Source organism: Syngnathus acus, chromosome 20 (assembly GCF_901709675.1).
Source record: "Syngnathus acus chromosome 20, fSynAcu1.2, whole genome shotgun sequence".
NCBI classification, from domain to species: domain Eukaryota; kingdom Metazoa; phylum Chordata; class Actinopteri; order Syngnathiformes; family Syngnathidae; genus Syngnathus; species Syngnathus acus.
The window spans coordinates 5,880,892-5,897,792 of record NC_051104.1 but is presented as its reverse complement, the minus strand read 5'-3'; the positions used below and the strand labels follow the sequence as shown (position 1 = coordinate 5,897,792).

The window sequence follows — 16,901 nt, the reverse complement described above, 5'->3', positions numbered from 1 at the left end:
GCTGGGTTGTGTGTGGTTGACTTTTTATTTTCAAACTTGACATGAGTGCATTTATTTTGACACAATACAAACACAGTTGTGACAGCTGGAAAATAGACTTTAGTGGTTGTCGAACATCTTGCTATAAAAGAAAATCAGCACTCTCACACATTCAAGTTTCAATTTTTCGGGGGGTCAGCCAGTCCCACTCTAACTTTTTACCAGTGGAATTCTGTCACATCATTAGCCAAACTGGTGTATTTCAATTTCTTTCTGCACTGTGAGGGTCTTAAAGATCCAGCTTTTCCACTTCTTCAAGGAGCTCCTCAATGGTGGGGCTCATCTTCACCTCCTGCTCAGCTTGCAACCGATCCTCCAGAGCTTTGAGAGTATCTCGTGTCTCCGGGTTCTCCGCTTTGAATTTGCGAAGATGGGAGGACATCTCTTTATTCTGTGCCATGAGGGAGGAATTTTCTTTTTTCAGGTTTTTAATGATGTCATCCTTTTCCGATATGGCCTGCTCCATATGCCAATGCATGTACTGCATCTCGCTTTGAAAATAGCAAACGGTATCCACGTTGTGCTCGTGCATACTTTCCAACTCAGTGCAAAAATGAGCGGCCATTTCATCCATGTACAATTGCATGCCCACCAACTGAGTTTGAAATTGGGTAGCGGTTTCTTGCTCTCGGATCGCCCACCACTGTTGCCATTGTTCATTTACGACGGCAATGAGGTTTTCCGAGTTGGACTCGTTAGGCTTCTTCAGGGCTCTCAGGAGCCGCTGCCTTTCATGATCATGTCGGTGGTGCTGCAGCACCAGCTGCTCTCTTAGGGCTGCATTTTCTGCAGCCAGCTCGCCGTTTGAGTACTGGCAAAGGATGAGGCCATTCTCCGAGGGGTGGCGGTAACTTCCCCCTGGGTTCATTCCAGGGTGCAATTGATGATATGGCTGGTGGGGGGAATATATAAAACTGTTAATACTTTGGATAACATTGAGAGACCAACATGAGAGCAGGAGAAATTATTTCAGAACTTTGTGTTGCTGTGGCTGTATTTAGAATTAGCAAATGACATTCTAACTTGTTAAATGAGTGTCAACACACCATATGAACAGTCCAAAATAGCAAGTTAGTGTTGGCTAGCACTCCAAGTTTTGTGCTTTGGCAACAGCAAAACAAAGCAACAAAGGGCTTTACATAACACATGAGATGAAACACTTAATACAAACCAAGAAAATGATTTTCTCCATTCCTTAAGTACATCCAAGATAAAAGCTAAAACAAGAAAGCTACCAAAAAAAAAGTAATGAAAAGCCTAATAGAATATCTGAAATTTATTTGGGTTGAATCAAAACATAATAACTGCCCGACTATACATTTCGAATAATTGTTCATTTTCATTTTACTTCATTTAACAACTGAAAATTGAATTTTGTTCAAATAGGATAAATGACAGAAATTAAAATAATGACTACCAAACACCTGACCGCACTAAGATATAAACTCACCCTGTTTGAGAAGCTCCCTCTCGAGAAATGTGAAAATTGCTTTTTATAATTGTTTCCTAAGCTCCTTTTCTTTGTGTTTCCTGAGGAACTTTTCTCCATGTTAATGATTGCTGTAAATTCTCAGGATGAAAATGGCTCTTAATGGTCTCTTATTGGAGTTCTTCCAATGTCTGAGTGTCTCAGCTTTGCACTTCAGTGCATGGAAATTGACACTGAAGCAATTGGGAAATAAAGCCACAAAAGATTAAAGATGTAAAATCACAAAGCGGAAGGAGGAGAACAGAAGCTTTGAAAATGTGGGGGAGTGGCCAAGATGCTTAAATGTACTGTATGATTTGCAAAAACAAAGCCAGACAGTAATATGTAATCCCACAAACATGCATGTTGTCAAATTAAAGTGTAAAAAACGACAAATATCCACAAGAGGGCGCTATTTCACTAGAATCAACTGCTCTCCTTATTAATGAATTAAGTCAATGATTCATCTTTGCTATGATTTGATGTAATATCATGAAATAATGACATAGATTCCATCAATCGTGAATTCGATGGATTGTGAGGTCTGATGAAGGAGGAGGGTGGAGAGAGTGAAATATGAGTAGGGAACCTCAGGAGAGGCAGGACTGAAGAGGAACAGGAGAAGCCCAAGAAGGACAAGGAAGTGGATGAGGGACGTGTAGGAGGGCAAGTGTCTTCCTCACATCAGTCACTGAGCAGCAATTCATCTGCTCAGATCGACCTTTTTTTTTCCCCCTTCGAAATCATAGGACACTCACACGAGGAGTGGGAGGAGGCGATAGGAGAAGCTTGCTGGGACCCAGTCTGATAGATTCAACAGAAGTTGGATGCTGGAGGAGTAAAAGAAACACAACAAAATCCCTGATGCACTTTTGGGAAGATGTTTGGAGGTAAGCTTGAAAAACGGAATGATGATCATCATGAAAAATGTGATCGTATGCGTTTGGAACATTGTTTGAGATCTCATTGATTGTCATTCAGTTCCGTTTATTAGGACTGAGCTCATTTTTATTGGAACTTGAAGTTTATGCAGTAACAGTACCAGTATTATGGTTGTATTTCCATTTTTCAATGTTATACCGATCTGTTACTTTTAGAAAGGCAATAATAGATTAACAGGTGCATGATTGTGAGGAAGAGATTTTTTTTTTTTCCCCTAAAGCAATGGAGGCAAAATAGAGTGCACGACTTGGCTGCAACCACTGTTGATTCTGTGTCATCTAGTTTGCATAATTATATGAGACATTTGCTATTGCTAACTCCTCTGGGAAGCATTTTTTTTTTTTTTTTGAATATTCAGAGATGATCACACCTCATTGGTAAAATATACTGCCCCACCTGTTACTTTACTCGTTTATCCCTAAGGTCATTTTGACCAAAGTGGGTTAAGAATAATTATAGTTTAAATAACAGCTAACTAAAAAAAACCACGCACTGTATTGTACTTGCTTTTGGTGACTAATGCAAGTTTTTCTTTTTATTTAAGCAAAAAAATACGAATGCTGATCAAGCAATGATGGAGAACAGTCCCAACGCAACTAAATCATTCCTGTTTTTATAGTTTTATAAGAACATAGGACAACATCGGACCAGAGTTTGGACTGACAGAAGATGAAGTTTGGAAGTAGCTTTTGCACCCTGAACGTTGGCGGTCGCAGGTTTCCTTTCACGGTGGAACTGATGAAGCACCTCCCACTGAGCAGACTCAGCCGCCTGTATCGCTGCGTGTCAGAGAGCGAGTTGTTAGAGCTGTGCGATGACTACGACCGTGACAGAAACGAGTTTTTTTTCGACCGCCACTCCGAGGCCTTCAGCTTCATCATGCTGTATTTGCAGCATGGCAAGTTACGTTTTGTCCCACACATGTGTGAACTATCCTTCTATAATGAGATGCTCTACTGGGGCCTGGAGAGTGCTGACCTGCAACTTTGCTGCCAGCGGCGGCTGGATGAACGTCTCTCTGACTGCTTTGTGCACTTTTTCCCTGAAGAGGAACCGCAAGGCCCAGAGGAACCGTCCGATCATTGGTTGGAGAGGATGAGGCGGACATTTGAGGAACCCACATCCTCAGTGGCGGCGCAAATCCTGGCCTCTGTGTCTGTGCTGTTTGTTCTTATTTCTATGGTGATGATGTGTGCCAGCACCTTACCAGAGTGGAAGAATGCGGAGACACTGGATGAACACAGGTAGTGAAATGGGCACTGACAATTTGCAATTTGAATATTTGATATTTTTATTCTTTGTCTCTGATTTATCATTCCCAGGATCATCGAGGCGGTGTGCATTGGTTGGTTCACCGCCGAGTGCATCGTCCGTTTCATCGTGTCTCGAGACAAATGCGAGTTTGTACGTCGTCCTCTGAACATCATTGACCTGCTGGCCATCACTCCGTATTATATTTCCGTTACCGCCACGGTCCTGACGGGAGAGAATTCTCAGCTTCAGCGAGCCGGCGTGACACTACGGGTGTTGCGCATCATGAGAATCTTCTGGGTGATCAAGCTGGCTCGTCACTTCCTGGGCCTACAAACTCTCGGCCTGACGCTGAGACGATGCTATCGTGAAATGGTTATGCTTCTGGTGTTCATTTTTGTCGCCATGGCCATCTTCAGTGCGCTGGCTCAGCTTTTAGAAGGAGGTAACCAGGACTATACTAGCATCCCTGCTGCCAGCTGGTGGGTCATTATCTCCATGACGACAGTAGGCTACGGGGACATGTACCCGGTGACTATGGCCGGTCGCGTACTGGGCGGGTTCTGCGTGGTGAGTGGAATAGTTCTTCTCGCCCTGCCGATCACTTTTATTTACCATAGTTTTGTGCAGTGCTACCATGAACTGAAGATCCGTTCGGCACGCTGCATCCGCAGTTCATCGACTGATTTTATTGATTGAAAGACACGATAGAGCAAGGAATATCCAGAGGATATTAGAAGTCATAGACTATGGACATTTTCGTCAACTGCCATGTCTGTGAATATTTTCAGTCCCTCACAGGTTAATAAATGTGGTAGGATTACAATAAGGGCCTGCTAACATTTGTTTTTAACTGCAACTTTGGAGGCTAAAAATGTTACATAACGATTATCAAAGTTCAGGTTTTGAAAAATGGGCGTCATCAAATGAATGTAATTGTTGCTCTTTACTATTTCAGGCATCAAATTGTAAAGCTATGCATGCAGATGAACAGTACTCAAAATATGCTCTTGCAAGTGCAAGCAGTCGTACTGTTTCTAGTTTTTGTTTTTGTAGATGATATCTTATTAGAATATAGTTCCAGCTATACAGTAATTTTTAGGAGGTCATCTTTTCCGCATTTTAAAAACCTTGTGTAAAAATGTTTTTACAGCAATTAGCAAAGAAAGGAGGATGGAGAACAAAAGCATTGCTAATTTGTTATACGTGGAGTTTAAAGACCTCTTTATGGAATTTAATGATGCTACTATTGGTAGTCTAAGTAGTCAGTAGTTTAGCCTCACTTATTCAATGTCCTTGGTATGCCTCTTAAGTTTGTACTAAAAGGCTAAAAATGCGACTAGTAGAGAAACATTTGACGAGTAAGACTTTGGCAATTCACATTCACATTGCAGCACATTGCTGTTGTATAACAAATCATAAATCTGCCACAGTCTTTGAACTGCCTTGCATCACTCTGCACAATTTTTAAAAAAAAGCGACACTCACTCACAACAGAGCAGAAGAACATCTTGCTCACTCGCTCAGGTACCAAAATATGCTCACCTCGTTTGCTCCTTACTGAATGTGATTCCGACTCGACAACAACTTCACTCACTGTTTCTTGTGCATTTTATTCCCGCCCCATAAATACATTTAAAGGGAATAATGAAATTGCTGCATTTTAGATTTAGTCAGCGGCGATTCAACACGGAAGTCTCTGGAGCATCAGGAGTTAAGCAGATGAGTCTGCAACTGAATATGGTGGACAGTTTGGGCAGTATAGACAGTTGCCATGGAGACAGGAGACCCAGAGAGAGGAAGTTGAAGTGGTGGAGATGTCAGGCTCCTCGAGCTGCTAGAGTGTGAATGTCGTATCTCACTAATCCTTCTTCTTCTTCAAAAAAAAAAAAAAAGCCGCGGGGCTTAAATCAAATTCCAGCTACGCAGTTTAAGTTTCAATAAAAGTTCTCATAATTTGATAAATTTCTTGATATATTGGATTCCAGACAGTTTTCAGCAAGAATACATTTTGTGTTAACTGTTCAGTGAATCACTTTTCAGCCTTTTACGTGTTGTCTTGTTAATCTAATCTGCCCAAGGCCTTCAGAATCATTAGTGCTGGTTGATGTAATTTCTATAAATTAAATAAGCAACATGACTTTCTTGATCCAATCAGATTTCATATTTGTCCTCACAGTGTGCCCAGTCCTCTGATTCGTTTATTATTATTATTATTATTATTACAGTAATTATTTAAGTCCAAAGAAACAAGCAGTGCCTCTTTTTGGGAAACTAAACTTCATCAGTAGACACACCAACTGTAATCCGACTCGCCAGATGGTCTGCTTCCCAAATATCCATCAGGGAAAATAACTGAGACTGTTTTCTGAAAGGGGGCTTTCTTTGAAACTGGGATGGTGATCACAGGAAAATATTTTGTCCGAGACATCTATAGGAGGTTGACTGAAGCTGAACAGATTGCTGGTGGAACTATTATATCCAATATTTTATATTCATTCTAGGAGGAAAATTATCAACATTATTATTATTATTATTACTATTGGGACAAGTGTGACATGGACATCTTGGAGCAGCTTGTTCTTCAAAATGACTTTTAAATTCTTTGTATGCAAATGGGACTGTTGTACCAACCCACCCATCAAGTATGAAATTAAACAACAGCTGTTTGTTTATTGTCTGTCTGTCTTTATTCGAAGTTTGAATTTGTCCAGCTAAAATATTGCTTGTGAGTTAATTTCATGATGAAGATGATGAATGAAAGCAACTGAGAATGTGATATTTTATGTAAATCATGAGAGGGTGTGAAGTTATCATATCAACACTGTCACAAGGTGCAAAATATTCTTTAGGCATGACAACAGACAGCAAAGGTGCGAAGGATCAGATTGACAAAGCTTCTTTTCACATATGAGTCACAAATGTTTGTTACGAGTTATCTGGGGATATTTTAGTCCTAGTTTTATTTCAATATCTTTGCAGACTGGTGCATGTTTGGCCTGAAGGGAATATAACAACATGACCTACATTTGCTTTTCTGTTCTTTGCATTTCATTTAGATTTGATATTTTAGGTGAAAAAACTTGAAAACTCACTCACATTCATTCTTCACAGCTTCATTATGTCACTCCCCCTCCCCCTCCTGTGTCTGTTAATCTGCAGGCTGGCAACGTGTTGCAACAAGGAGGAAGAAACACAGCACAGTGCATCACTAAAAATGCACCAAAAAGCATGTTAGCCATTACAAATCGTTTGCTTTTTGTCTGCTTCTCTATGCAATTATTAAATTAATGAACCTTCTCGTCTTGAATGCAATGGCAAATAGGCTCAAACATATAACAGGAAATAACAGAAATGCATTTCTGCTCGAGTCCAAATCTATACGAATCCCACAATGTCACAATCTTGCAGTTTTTTTTAAGGATTTGAAGGCGCGTGTAACAGGAAGCGAAGGTAACAGTACGTCACTAGCCAACCCGGAAATGCAAGAACCTCCCAGAAGCCTTTGCGCTGTAAAAACCTTATTTTAAATACTTGTAGTTGTTTGTTGGCAATATTTTATTATACGTTTGGCATATTCATGTAATATGAAAGTTCGGCTTTCGATTGTGATGCTTGGCATGAGTTTAGAGGTTGACACCGTTAGTTTAAATTGTATCGGTAACAATGACCTGGCTGTGTAACACTCGACAAACTTCAGTACACTCTTGTTTCTCTTCAGATCGCATAAATCTTTCGCCTTTTACTAAAGATTTCCGTGGGGAGGAACAACAAGAGTCTTAACTAATTTTTTGATGCCCTGCGAAAGCGGGGCTTCCTCTTTTGTGAAATACAAATTAACCTTAAAAATTGAAGTCACTGCGCAGCTGCAAGCTTCCATTATGCAATAAGATTCAAGTGCAAGTCACGGGTTTAATGTTTGTTTTAAGTGATCTGCATGTGATTAGTACACTAAAGGTATTGCAAGCACAGAGCAGATTAACATTGCCACTTGGAATTCTAACCATCCAATTAAAAATTACAGAATTAATTAAGTTGGTTTGAATGCCTTTTTGCCATACTAATGCAACTTCAAAACATTCAATATGGCGTTTGCCTCTCACCCCTTAACAGCAGGCCTGCTTTATGATCTTTTGTCCATCATCTTGTCTTTTTTGCTTTGAAGGCTTATGTCTTCTCTCACTTGTTGTTTTCCTCACTTCTATGCTTTGCAGTTCGCTGTGGCGAAGTCATTCTGCAGCCACTTAAAGGTGAATTTCAGCTGACCCCTGTGAACTATGTACTATAAATTTAATGCCGTGACACAACGGCTCACTGGAGCAACTGCCAACGCGTACACCCCGCAAGTAAGAGTCATACGAACGTATATTTAACATGACTTTTAAGTTTGGTGCTTTTAACTTGAATGTTTTATTTAGGGTCTGTGTCCAGCTGTCCCTCCTGTTAGTTCTCCAATGATCTTTGCGTCTCCTATCAAGTTGGAGTCTGAAACAGAAAGCCAAGTGAAATATTTGAGAGCCAACAAAGTCCCTGACTTGCAGAGACTCTTCCAGGTAATTATGATGACCTCGATTGCTTTCTGTTCTCTACGCCAGCACGTTTATTGTTAACCTGCCAAATCAAATCATTTTAAAAGGTGCTATTTCCTTGGCTGCAACTCTGTGAAATAAAGTGGTACCACTCACAGTGTTTGTTCTTCAACATCGGCCTTGAGCTCTTGAATCGAGCATGTTGCTATGGTTTCGTCTTGATGCACCTTTTTACAGACCGAGTACTTCGATTTAAGAACTCACCAATGCAGAATAGTCGTGGGATTAATGCCGCCCCACGATAAACGGGTGTATTTTTCTCCCCAATGACTCTAGTGACCTCACCTTTTTAAATATATTTTTATTTCAGCGGTCAAATGGGGTCCCGGTCTACCTCAAGGGGGGTCTGATAGACAAGCTGCTCTACAGGACCACCATGGGATTCACCATTGGAGGGGCGCTTTACTGTCTCTTAACGCTCTACTTTGTTGCTCAGCCTGGGAACAAGTGATTCCGCATTAATTGATGCTTTCAAGGACACTTTGGGATTAACATTCAAGATGTGTGGCGGCACAATAAAATCATTATATTCAAAGATGAAGTTTTATTTTGTTCAAGAGTCGTTGTCATCATTATTTATTGCATATAGAAAAAGAGCATTTGGATTGACCTTAAGGCTTATATATAAATTAAATCTACCCCTGCTTTTACTGAGCCGAATTGATCCTCTCTTTATGAAATTGGAACCTCCTTATTCATGTTTCTCAACAAGCTCATACTGATGGATTATTTAGGATTTGCTGTTCTCTCACTTTTTATTTGAGAATAGTGGATTTATAGCATTCCCTATAGGTCCACCAATCCAGTACATTTTGGGCCTTTAGGGCCACCATACTTTCATTCAAAATCGCATGGTCATGGATATTCTGAATAAAATTATTATTTTTGTTCAATTGTATCCATTTATTTCCTTCTCCCAGTTGCCATGGTAGTGAAAACAACGTTGGAGCCCACCGTACCTTGTTTTAACTGATGACAAAAATGTTGTGCTTTTTGTGGAAATATTAAACGTGATTTATGAAACTTCAAGTCGATAAACAGCTCTATTTATTAGTCAGTCCATTTAATTTCTCGGTCCATCAATGTCAATTGTCACGTACAAGGAGAGAAGCTTTAGACTTATGACACAAAATCTCATAATTGGTTTAATATAAACAAAATCATCTCCATTTAGCCATTGGTCTAAATGATCAGCTATCATTCAAGGGAGAGAAACATTTATGTACATTCACCTTGAGTTCGACACAGGACACATGACAATGAAGCAGTCACCATGACAACAGAGCATCCACTGCTAATGTTAGGGAGATGCGGCAGGATGCTGGAAAATTGAATTTAAAGTACTTTTTTTTTCACACTGAAGAGATTGAAATGTGTTTTTTGAACTACATTAAAATAAAAATGTGTCAAAAAACAATAATTTCCCCTCCTAAGTAAAATTGAGTCAACACGGTGGGGGACTGTCCTAAGTCCTGTACAGAATAAGTGCGATGGAAATGTAGTAGAGATGTAGCAGACTTAAACAGGATTTAAATATAATTTTAGTAAATGTACCTTCGTGTAAAATGCAATACAGTTTGTCCAATAGTCATTTATTTCCACAAGATGGCAATAAAGTACCGTCAAAGAAATAATTTTAACTGGACTGGCACTTGCTGTAAAAGGTAAAAAAAAAAAAAAAACATCCACTCTTACAATTAAACCATCTCTTGTCATCATCAAAAATAATTTGTGACAAATAAACAATCCTACCAGTACTTTTATGGCTGAGAAGTTCAGCTTGGTTCACTCCATCACAATATTTAAGTAATTTTATTATTCACCTTGGGCTTATTTTTTATGGTGTAGTCACTCCCTAATGTCTTCTCGAAATAAATGGTGTTGAAAGTATAATTCCGTTTTTCAGCCATCGTAACACCTTGTGCAGCGGAAAATAGCAATTATCTAGACATGCAATAATGTCATGTCACGCTAAAGTGTTGTAAAGAAAAGAATGTATGTAAACCTACCAGCTACTGCTTGTCAATAAAATATATTCTCACTTCCCTACGAGAGAGTGCTCACGTAGGCCCACTGGTGTAATGAAGCATGTATAGTATACGGTGAGGGGTATGAAATTGAAAATGGTGTTATTAATAATTGCTTCCTAGGTTTTAATTTGCTACGGCAAACTGGGGAACAGGAAAAACCAAAAGATGTAAAAAGAAAAAGGGGGAAAAATACATGCATATTACAGTCGCACATATTGCACATGTCAGAAACCGCCATTCCCTTTAATATATTATGATTTTTACGAGTGTCGACCAAAACATCGGTCTTGGTAATTACAATTTACAGCCACCCATGAGCACCATTATTTTCTTTTCCAGAAGGGAAGAAATAACATTATTTTTCTAGTTGATTGGGCAGAGCTAGCTAATTCTGAACATATTTAACAACCAGGGATGGTATTATTTAAATATTTGATCATGTTCTCAGATAAGTATCGGGTCTGAACTGCGCCAGATGATGTATTAATCTTGCGTATTTTGTAAAGTTTCTATAATTGAAACATTCTTGACTGCCACGGTCCAAGGTTATACATTCATGTTGAGACTGAACATGGTGTGCGTATAGATCTTTTTGTGCAAGATGCATTCAGAGTCTGACTCATCAGACGGCCTTATGAAATGAAAGTCTATGACAAGTGTAGCTGTGAAGAGGAAAATGTATTCATCGTGGAGTCTTGGGCTTTATATGATAACACAATCAAATATTCATTGAGAAATTAACAAATGCCTTGTTTTAATGCATAGGTCACATCCATTTGACTGAAATAAAAATACCCACAAAGTCGTTCTTTAATCCTAAAATTTGACAGACAGGCTATTAACATATTTTTCAATCTGTAATTCATCATTTATTATAGACAAATATTACGAGAGCGTTCTTGGTCGGGATAAAAATCGACCCGGAACTTAATTGCCTTAATGAGTGCATCAAAAATAAGTCGTATGGAAGAATTAAAGCATTCAAACTTCCAGCTGCTATCGGGTATTCAAATGGATCTTCTTATTGAGATGGAATCTCAAAAAAAAAAACCTGGCTCCAACTCAAAAAAATCTGATAAATCATTTAGATCTTATGAAGCCAAACAAATTGGCACACTTTCCAACGCTTGAAACATAAGTGCTTGATCGGGCGTGATGAAGGCAATAAAAATGAGCAAATCAAGAAACTCCCTCTGAGGATCATTAATAATTTTCATAAAGAGGCTCAAGCCAAATCAAATTTATGAGTCTCAAAAAAAACTATTGCCCATAGGATCGCCCTCAAATTTTTTTAATTGATTTATTCTTTTGCTGCACTGCTTTTGCATATCTGAACGATTGTTTTTTTTTTTTTTTCATTTGACCTGGATGTCAGGTGAATGCCTGGGGCACAATCGACCCCCCCCCCCCCCCCACCTCTTTGCATGCCGCTGTGAACATCAAAACAACTTCGGTCCCAACCAGAAATGGAGCGAGCCCACCCTACTGTAATAAACATCCCAAAAAAGGCAACCTCATTAGTCTTAGCTTTTGCTTCCTTTTGGCACTTCCCTCCCACACGCCAAAACATGCTTAGTGGGATCATTACAGGCATTAAATTGCTAGTAGGCATGAATGTTATTTTTAATGTTTATCTGACGTGGTGATCAGAGGTTTTAATTTATTCCACTGCAAGAGTCTATTTGAAGGAGATTTTGAAAAGATGCTTTTAGCTCAGCATTTGGGTTGACAAAATGGAAAAATATATGTCAGTCAAGTACTAAGTATTTAACTTTTAAGTACGGCCTTTTGGTGAGTGTGAGGGTTGAACAAAAGAAGACGAGATTGAAAGAAGTCTTTGTTAATTGTTTGCAGATAACAGCACTGCGCTGTCGTTTTTTTTTTTGGTCTCAAATAATTCACTCATAAGTACCACTTGTATTTACAGTATAATGGCAGCATATGTAAATCTAACAAGTCTACTTCTCTAATAACACTGTGCAGGAAAAGTACTTCTAAAAATGAATAAGCATAGAGATGATGTGTCAAGACACACAGCTGCTATCTTGCACAGATGGAAATGATAACCCGCAACCATTTGTTCCGATGATTCCGGTACTTTAACAGAAAAATGTACTTTCATTACGCTCATTTAAAGTTTAATGAGGCAAATCCAAGTGTATACACTGACATGTAGCCTAAAGAAAGACTACGTCGGAATCAAAGCAGAACTCATCTGCATTTCCTAACCGTGCTTCTTCACTATATACTTTTTAAAATTGCAGCAATATCGGAAAGCCATGCATAATTTAAAAGGATAGATTTTCCAATGAAGGCCGACTGATGTTTTCTTCACCGTCGTCTCATCGTATGAAGCTGCACTTTCAGCTTTAGAGGAGAATTACATCCGGAGGCGATTGGTCTGCTTCATTCTTCAATCCCCTTGACCTCTATTCCTATTCAAATGAATCTCTGAATTCAGCGTATGACTCCGTTGTGCTTTTTTTTCCCCTTAGGCCAAGGAACTACTTTCACTTTCAAACATGTTATTTGCTATGAGATAATTCCATATCAGTGCAGGAAAGGATCTGATGCTTGGATCCAGTACCATGAGGGGGGTGGGGGGGTTCGGGGGTTCACTGCTTTACGAAATTATTACACAACACAGTGTGAGACGAAATAACAATTGCAGATGATCACTGCATGGATTATTGCTTATCGATTCGATTCTCTTGTCAATCTTGTCAGGGGAGCGGAAAAAACGATACTAATAAAACAAACCTAAATTCCAATGAAGTTGTGTCAAATGTAAAACAGAATACAAGGATTTGCAATTGTATAGACTGCAATGATAAGATATACATTGAAACAAAGTTATGTTGAGTTTCAAGCATTCTTCAAATATTATATCACATTGTGCCTGCATGGCCCCGGAAGCACACGAAGCACTTTTGTATTATTGCCTCAGTCAGTCACCCATTTAACAATCTTCCATTTGATAGGCATGCAGTGCACTCTACAACCTGAGCCTAGACATTTTATTGAGCTAGCTGAAAATATCGTACAAAAGGAGATGTCGGTGTCAGTTTGACATTGAAAATTAATTCAACAAGGCTAGAAAATTGGCCATTTTTCCTGTCACTCCACATTTACCCTCTGACAAATGCCTGCTTTATGGAACCTCACCGTTAGTTACACAAAGTACTCATTCTCATTTGCTCAGCTCTGTCTGGGCGAGTTTTCTTTTTTCACGTTCAGTTCAACAGACGTTTGCTAGGAATGATCAATGAATGAATGGTTAAGTAGTTTTCCAAGGGCTCAAAACGAAAAGAAAAAAAACCCACGTGGCTGGAAAAATGAGGGCCAAACAACATGTGACAAGGTGAGTTGAACAGCCCCGCATTGTCTGCGACTTTATCAAAAGAGGGTTTTAATCAAGTTTTATCTCTGTGTTTATATAAAGGATGTGCTCTCTTCATGTCAAGGTTACAGAATTAAATAATTACATTGAAAAAGTGATAATATGCCGAGCACCAGTCACACCACCAGATACCGGGGGGGAGAACCTTGAATCGAGTACGTTCTGCAAATGTATTTGCAACCTTACACTACGTGTGTGCGTGTGTTTGCGTGTGCGTGTTGAATTTTGAGTGTGGTGGATTATCAAGAATTTATCATGAATTTCCGTATTATACTGCCCTCCGGTGGCCAAGGTGCAGGAGTAGCACAATGTCCAGTGAATCAAAGCAAGAAATGTGGTCAAAGCTGTTTAATTATTTAAAATATATCACAAAATATGTTTTTGGGTGGAGAAGGAGGCAAGACTGGAATAGATTTATGAAACCTGAGCAAAGAATTAGATGGGGCCTAATTGACCACACGCAAGAAAATACCAAAACACGTCCGATAATATTTGCCTTGCTCCCACTGTCTTAAAAAATGTGGTCCATAATGCAATCCCAATTTTATTCTTTGGACCTCTGTGGGTTAGGTTATCTGTTGTTTGGCTTCAGTTTCAGTTTATCTTCCAGCTCTTCAGTCCAAGGTTCATGCAATCGAGCCCACCATCCTCCACACCATTAAACCTGACACTTTCACTCCTCCTTTTAAACAAGCAAGGGAATACAGAATAAAGGAGTCAGAGAATTATATAGGTTTCATATCATGGGTAAATTCAAACGTGATTCATTTGCATAAAAGAGTGCTCGCAGCTATTCGTTGTGTATAACTGCGCTTGGTTCATAGAAGGTTCAATATGCACTCCACAGTGTCTCTCAACAGTTCAGCCGACTTGAAGAAAAAAAGTAATCAGTAAAGTATGCTGAGTTGCTACAAGGCTATTAGATTTATAAAGCTGACTGTATATATTTTATTCTTTTCACCATTAAAAGCGGAACTAAGTACTTGTGGGCACTTTTGTGCTATAGTGAGATTCAGAAAGCAAACACACCTTTTTTTTAAAAACATTAAAGTCAACAAACACAAACACCACCATAGCAGGCATATAAATTATATAACTGGCATTGATAAATACAGAATTTACACAAGGTAAACGTTCCAATTTTCAAAGGTTCTTACAATTTAGTTCAAGCGAATGTTTGTTGATGGCATTTTCTTTTTTTTCCGATCAATATTTCAAAGGGAAATTGCTTTTTTAATACGGCAAAACATAGCAGGGGTTATTTCAGGACAATTTTCATCTAGCTCAGTTTGGTCTTTTTACCTAGACAGATCCATAAATCTAATCTAAGCAAGAAGTCATCCTTTATAAACCAATTCTACGAAAAAAATCAAACTCCTAGTGTCAGGGGTCAGACCTGACAGGAGACGTGAAACAAAGAGAAGTCACAAAAGTAATGGAACGTCTTTTTTTCCACGATGGGAAATGGACAAAACATAAACCCGCGGGTTTAATCATGCTGCATTTGTAAGGAACATACATTTGTGGATGAGCAGCATAACTGAGCATGTGACAAGCCAGTGAACGTGCCAAATCTCCCACTGGCTTTGCCAAACAGTTGTTTCTGTCCTCAAGCATTTTCCCACTGCTTTGGCCTCTTCTTATCTCTGGGAAGCTGTGAAGACTACCATCACAGCCCTTGTCGCCTTTTGGAGTGAAAATGTGGCAGGAAAGTGTTTTTTTTTCTCCGGAGAAGTGACTTTTCCGTTGCAAGATATCTTTCCAGCTCTACATGATAATCATTAACAAGATTAACAATAGGAAGCCCCTAATGTAACACAGAAACTTCAATTTTAGCACTTAAATATGTGCTTATGCAGGACGTTGGAAGAGTTTGAAGGAGATTTGCATTACCTTGCTACTTGCCCAATCAATAATGTCCAACATTTTAGGATACAATCATATCTGCAGGCTCAGCGAGCACTTAAATCAGACAAGCGTAAGTACAAAAAACAGGAATATTTTAATAGCTGTGCTAGCTCGCTCGTTGTGCAACGCAATAGTACAGTGCTGCTTGTTAAAAATACAAAAATAGGTAGTTCGGCTTGGTCATTATTCCAAACCTCGCATTTATTTTATGATGGTCTTGACTCATTTTGAGGCTAGATGGATGCAGTGTACCCGCATAAAGCATGCAGAAAGCCTCCATTAGTTTGTGAACGTGTGTGTGTGTGTGCATGGACAGTTTGCTGTGCAAGGTTCAGCTGGACATCAAATCATGGTGCACCATCAATCTCTGTCACGTTGTCCACAGAAGGTACTGATGTGGGGGATGGGGGCAGAGGTTCTGTTCTGTGACAGCTCCAGACTACAGATGGGATGGGAGTATATGTGAGTGAACAAAAGGAGGGGTTACAACCTTAAGGACAATATGAGGATGTCTTTGTTTGTGTTGAGGATTCTATCAGCTATGAAGAGTGTGTGTGCATTTTTTGAAAGACTAGCATATGCAGGACGCACACGGGTGCAGTCACAGCATGTCATTGACGGAATCTAATCAAAAGAGAGCAGCAGGAAGAATATTATCCGTGTTTGTTGACGTTATGGTTACGATATGTTCCTTTGTTCAAAGCCACTGTGACACTGTCTTCAAAATGAGGTGAATGTCACCTTCTATTTCTGTCAACAGCATGCACATTTTTTTTTTTAGATTTCAGTTTTGGTTCATACTTTTTCTTAATTGTCTGAAATGACACCACAACTTGCAGGTGCACATGATATTTGTTGTTCTAAAAGTCAACACTTTAATAACTCAACAAACAACATGGGAATTATAATTACATAATACCTGCTATGTCTCGGTTAATTGTGGACTATGCGGTGTATTGTTACATTTAATACATTACAATTACATACAATTATATACAATATATATAGACAATTACATATGTTGTTTTATAATTTAATGTATTTATCACAATACAATGCAGAATCTTACAGTACAGTACAGTACAGTACAGTCGTGTTGAATTCTTTCAGTATTGTATTTGTTTACAATGATTGAAAAGTGATTTTTTTAATGGGCGCGGTGTTCAGGTCTATCTACCAATCAGGTGCAGTCTTCCGATTTTGTAGGCGGGCCCTCATCTTCATCAACCAATCAGCACTCACCATTCGCAGCGCGTGGAGAAGTTAGCGCTCGG

At 39.1% G+C, this 16,901-nt stretch overlaps 3 protein-coding genes and 1 non-coding gene across 4 annotated transcripts; 3 read left to right on the top strand and 1 right to left on the bottom strand.

Moving 5' to 3' along the window:
- Nucleotides 1-33: 33 nt before the first annotated feature.
- On the bottom strand, nt 34-1,679 carry LOC119139287. Its single transcript, XM_037279843.1, has 2 exons — nt 1,490-1,679; nt 34-931 (listed from the first exon to the last, which is right to left on the bottom strand). The coding sequence occupies exons 1-2, from the start codon at nt 1,586-1,588 to the stop codon at nt 269-271; spliced, it is 762 nt and encodes a 253-aa protein (XP_037135738.1). The 5' UTR covers nt 1,589-1,679; the 3' UTR covers nt 34-268.
- A 479-nt stretch (nt 1,680-2,158) lies between these two features.
- Nucleotides 2,159-4,671, top strand: LOC119139406 (potassium voltage-gated channel subfamily G member 3-like). Its single transcript, XM_037280021.1, has 3 exons — nt 2,159-2,397; nt 2,994-3,693; nt 3,772-4,671. The coding sequence occupies exons 2-3, from the start codon at nt 3,119-3,121 to the stop codon at nt 4,397-4,399; spliced, it is 1,203 nt and encodes a 400-aa protein (XP_037135916.1). The 5' UTR covers nt 2,159-2,397; nt 2,994-3,118; the 3' UTR covers nt 4,400-4,671.
- A 2,730-nt stretch (nt 4,672-7,401) lies between these two features.
- LOC119139645 lies at nt 7,402-7,515 on the top strand. The gene has a single exon (XR_005101395.1). It is a non-coding gene; the product is annotated as a U5 spliceosomal RNA (small nuclear RNA).
- Nucleotides 7,516-7,779: 264 nt separating this feature from the next.
- LOC119139224 (cytochrome c oxidase subunit 7A-related protein, mitochondrial-like) lies at nt 7,780-8,877 on the top strand. The gene is made up of 3 exons (XM_037279733.1): nt 7,780-8,046; nt 8,119-8,253; nt 8,600-8,877. Exons 1-3 carry the CDS (start codon nt 7,978-7,980, stop codon nt 8,738-8,740), a joined length of 345 nt encoding a protein of 114 aa, XP_037135628.1. The 5' UTR covers nt 7,780-7,977; the 3' UTR covers nt 8,741-8,877.
- The last annotated feature ends 8,024 nt before the right edge of the window (nt 8,878-16,901 follow it).

Excerpts from the sequence above, each read along its gene's own strand:
- LOC119139287 (XM_037279843.1), bottom strand. The coding sequence starts at position 1,588 with ATGGAGAAAAGTTCCTCAGGAAACACAAAGAAAAGGAGCTTAGGAAAC. Across the intron at positions 932-1,489 it reads GAGGGAGCTTCTCAAACAGG|CCATATCATCAATTGCACCC; the intron begins GTGAGTTTATAT and ends TCCCCCCACCAG.
- LOC119139406 (XM_037280021.1), top strand. The coding sequence starts at position 3,119 with ATGAAGTTTGGAAGTAGCTTTTGCACCCTGAACGTTGGCGGTCGCAGG. Across the intron at positions 3,694-3,771 it reads GAGACACTGGATGAACACAG|GATCATCGAGGCGGTGTGCA; the intron begins GTAGTGAAATGG and ends TATCATTCCCAG.
- LOC119139224 (XM_037279733.1), top strand. The coding sequence starts at position 7,978 with ATGTACTATAAATTTAATGCCGTGACACAACGGCTCACTGGAGCAACT. Across the intron at positions 8,047-8,118 it reads CCAACGCGTACACCCCGCAA|GGTCTGTGTCCAGCTGTCCC; the intron begins GTAAGAGTCATA and ends TGTTTTATTTAG. Across the intron at positions 8,254-8,599 it reads ACTTGCAGAGACTCTTCCAG|CGGTCAAATGGGGTCCCGGT; the intron begins GTAATTATGATG and ends TTTTTATTTCAG.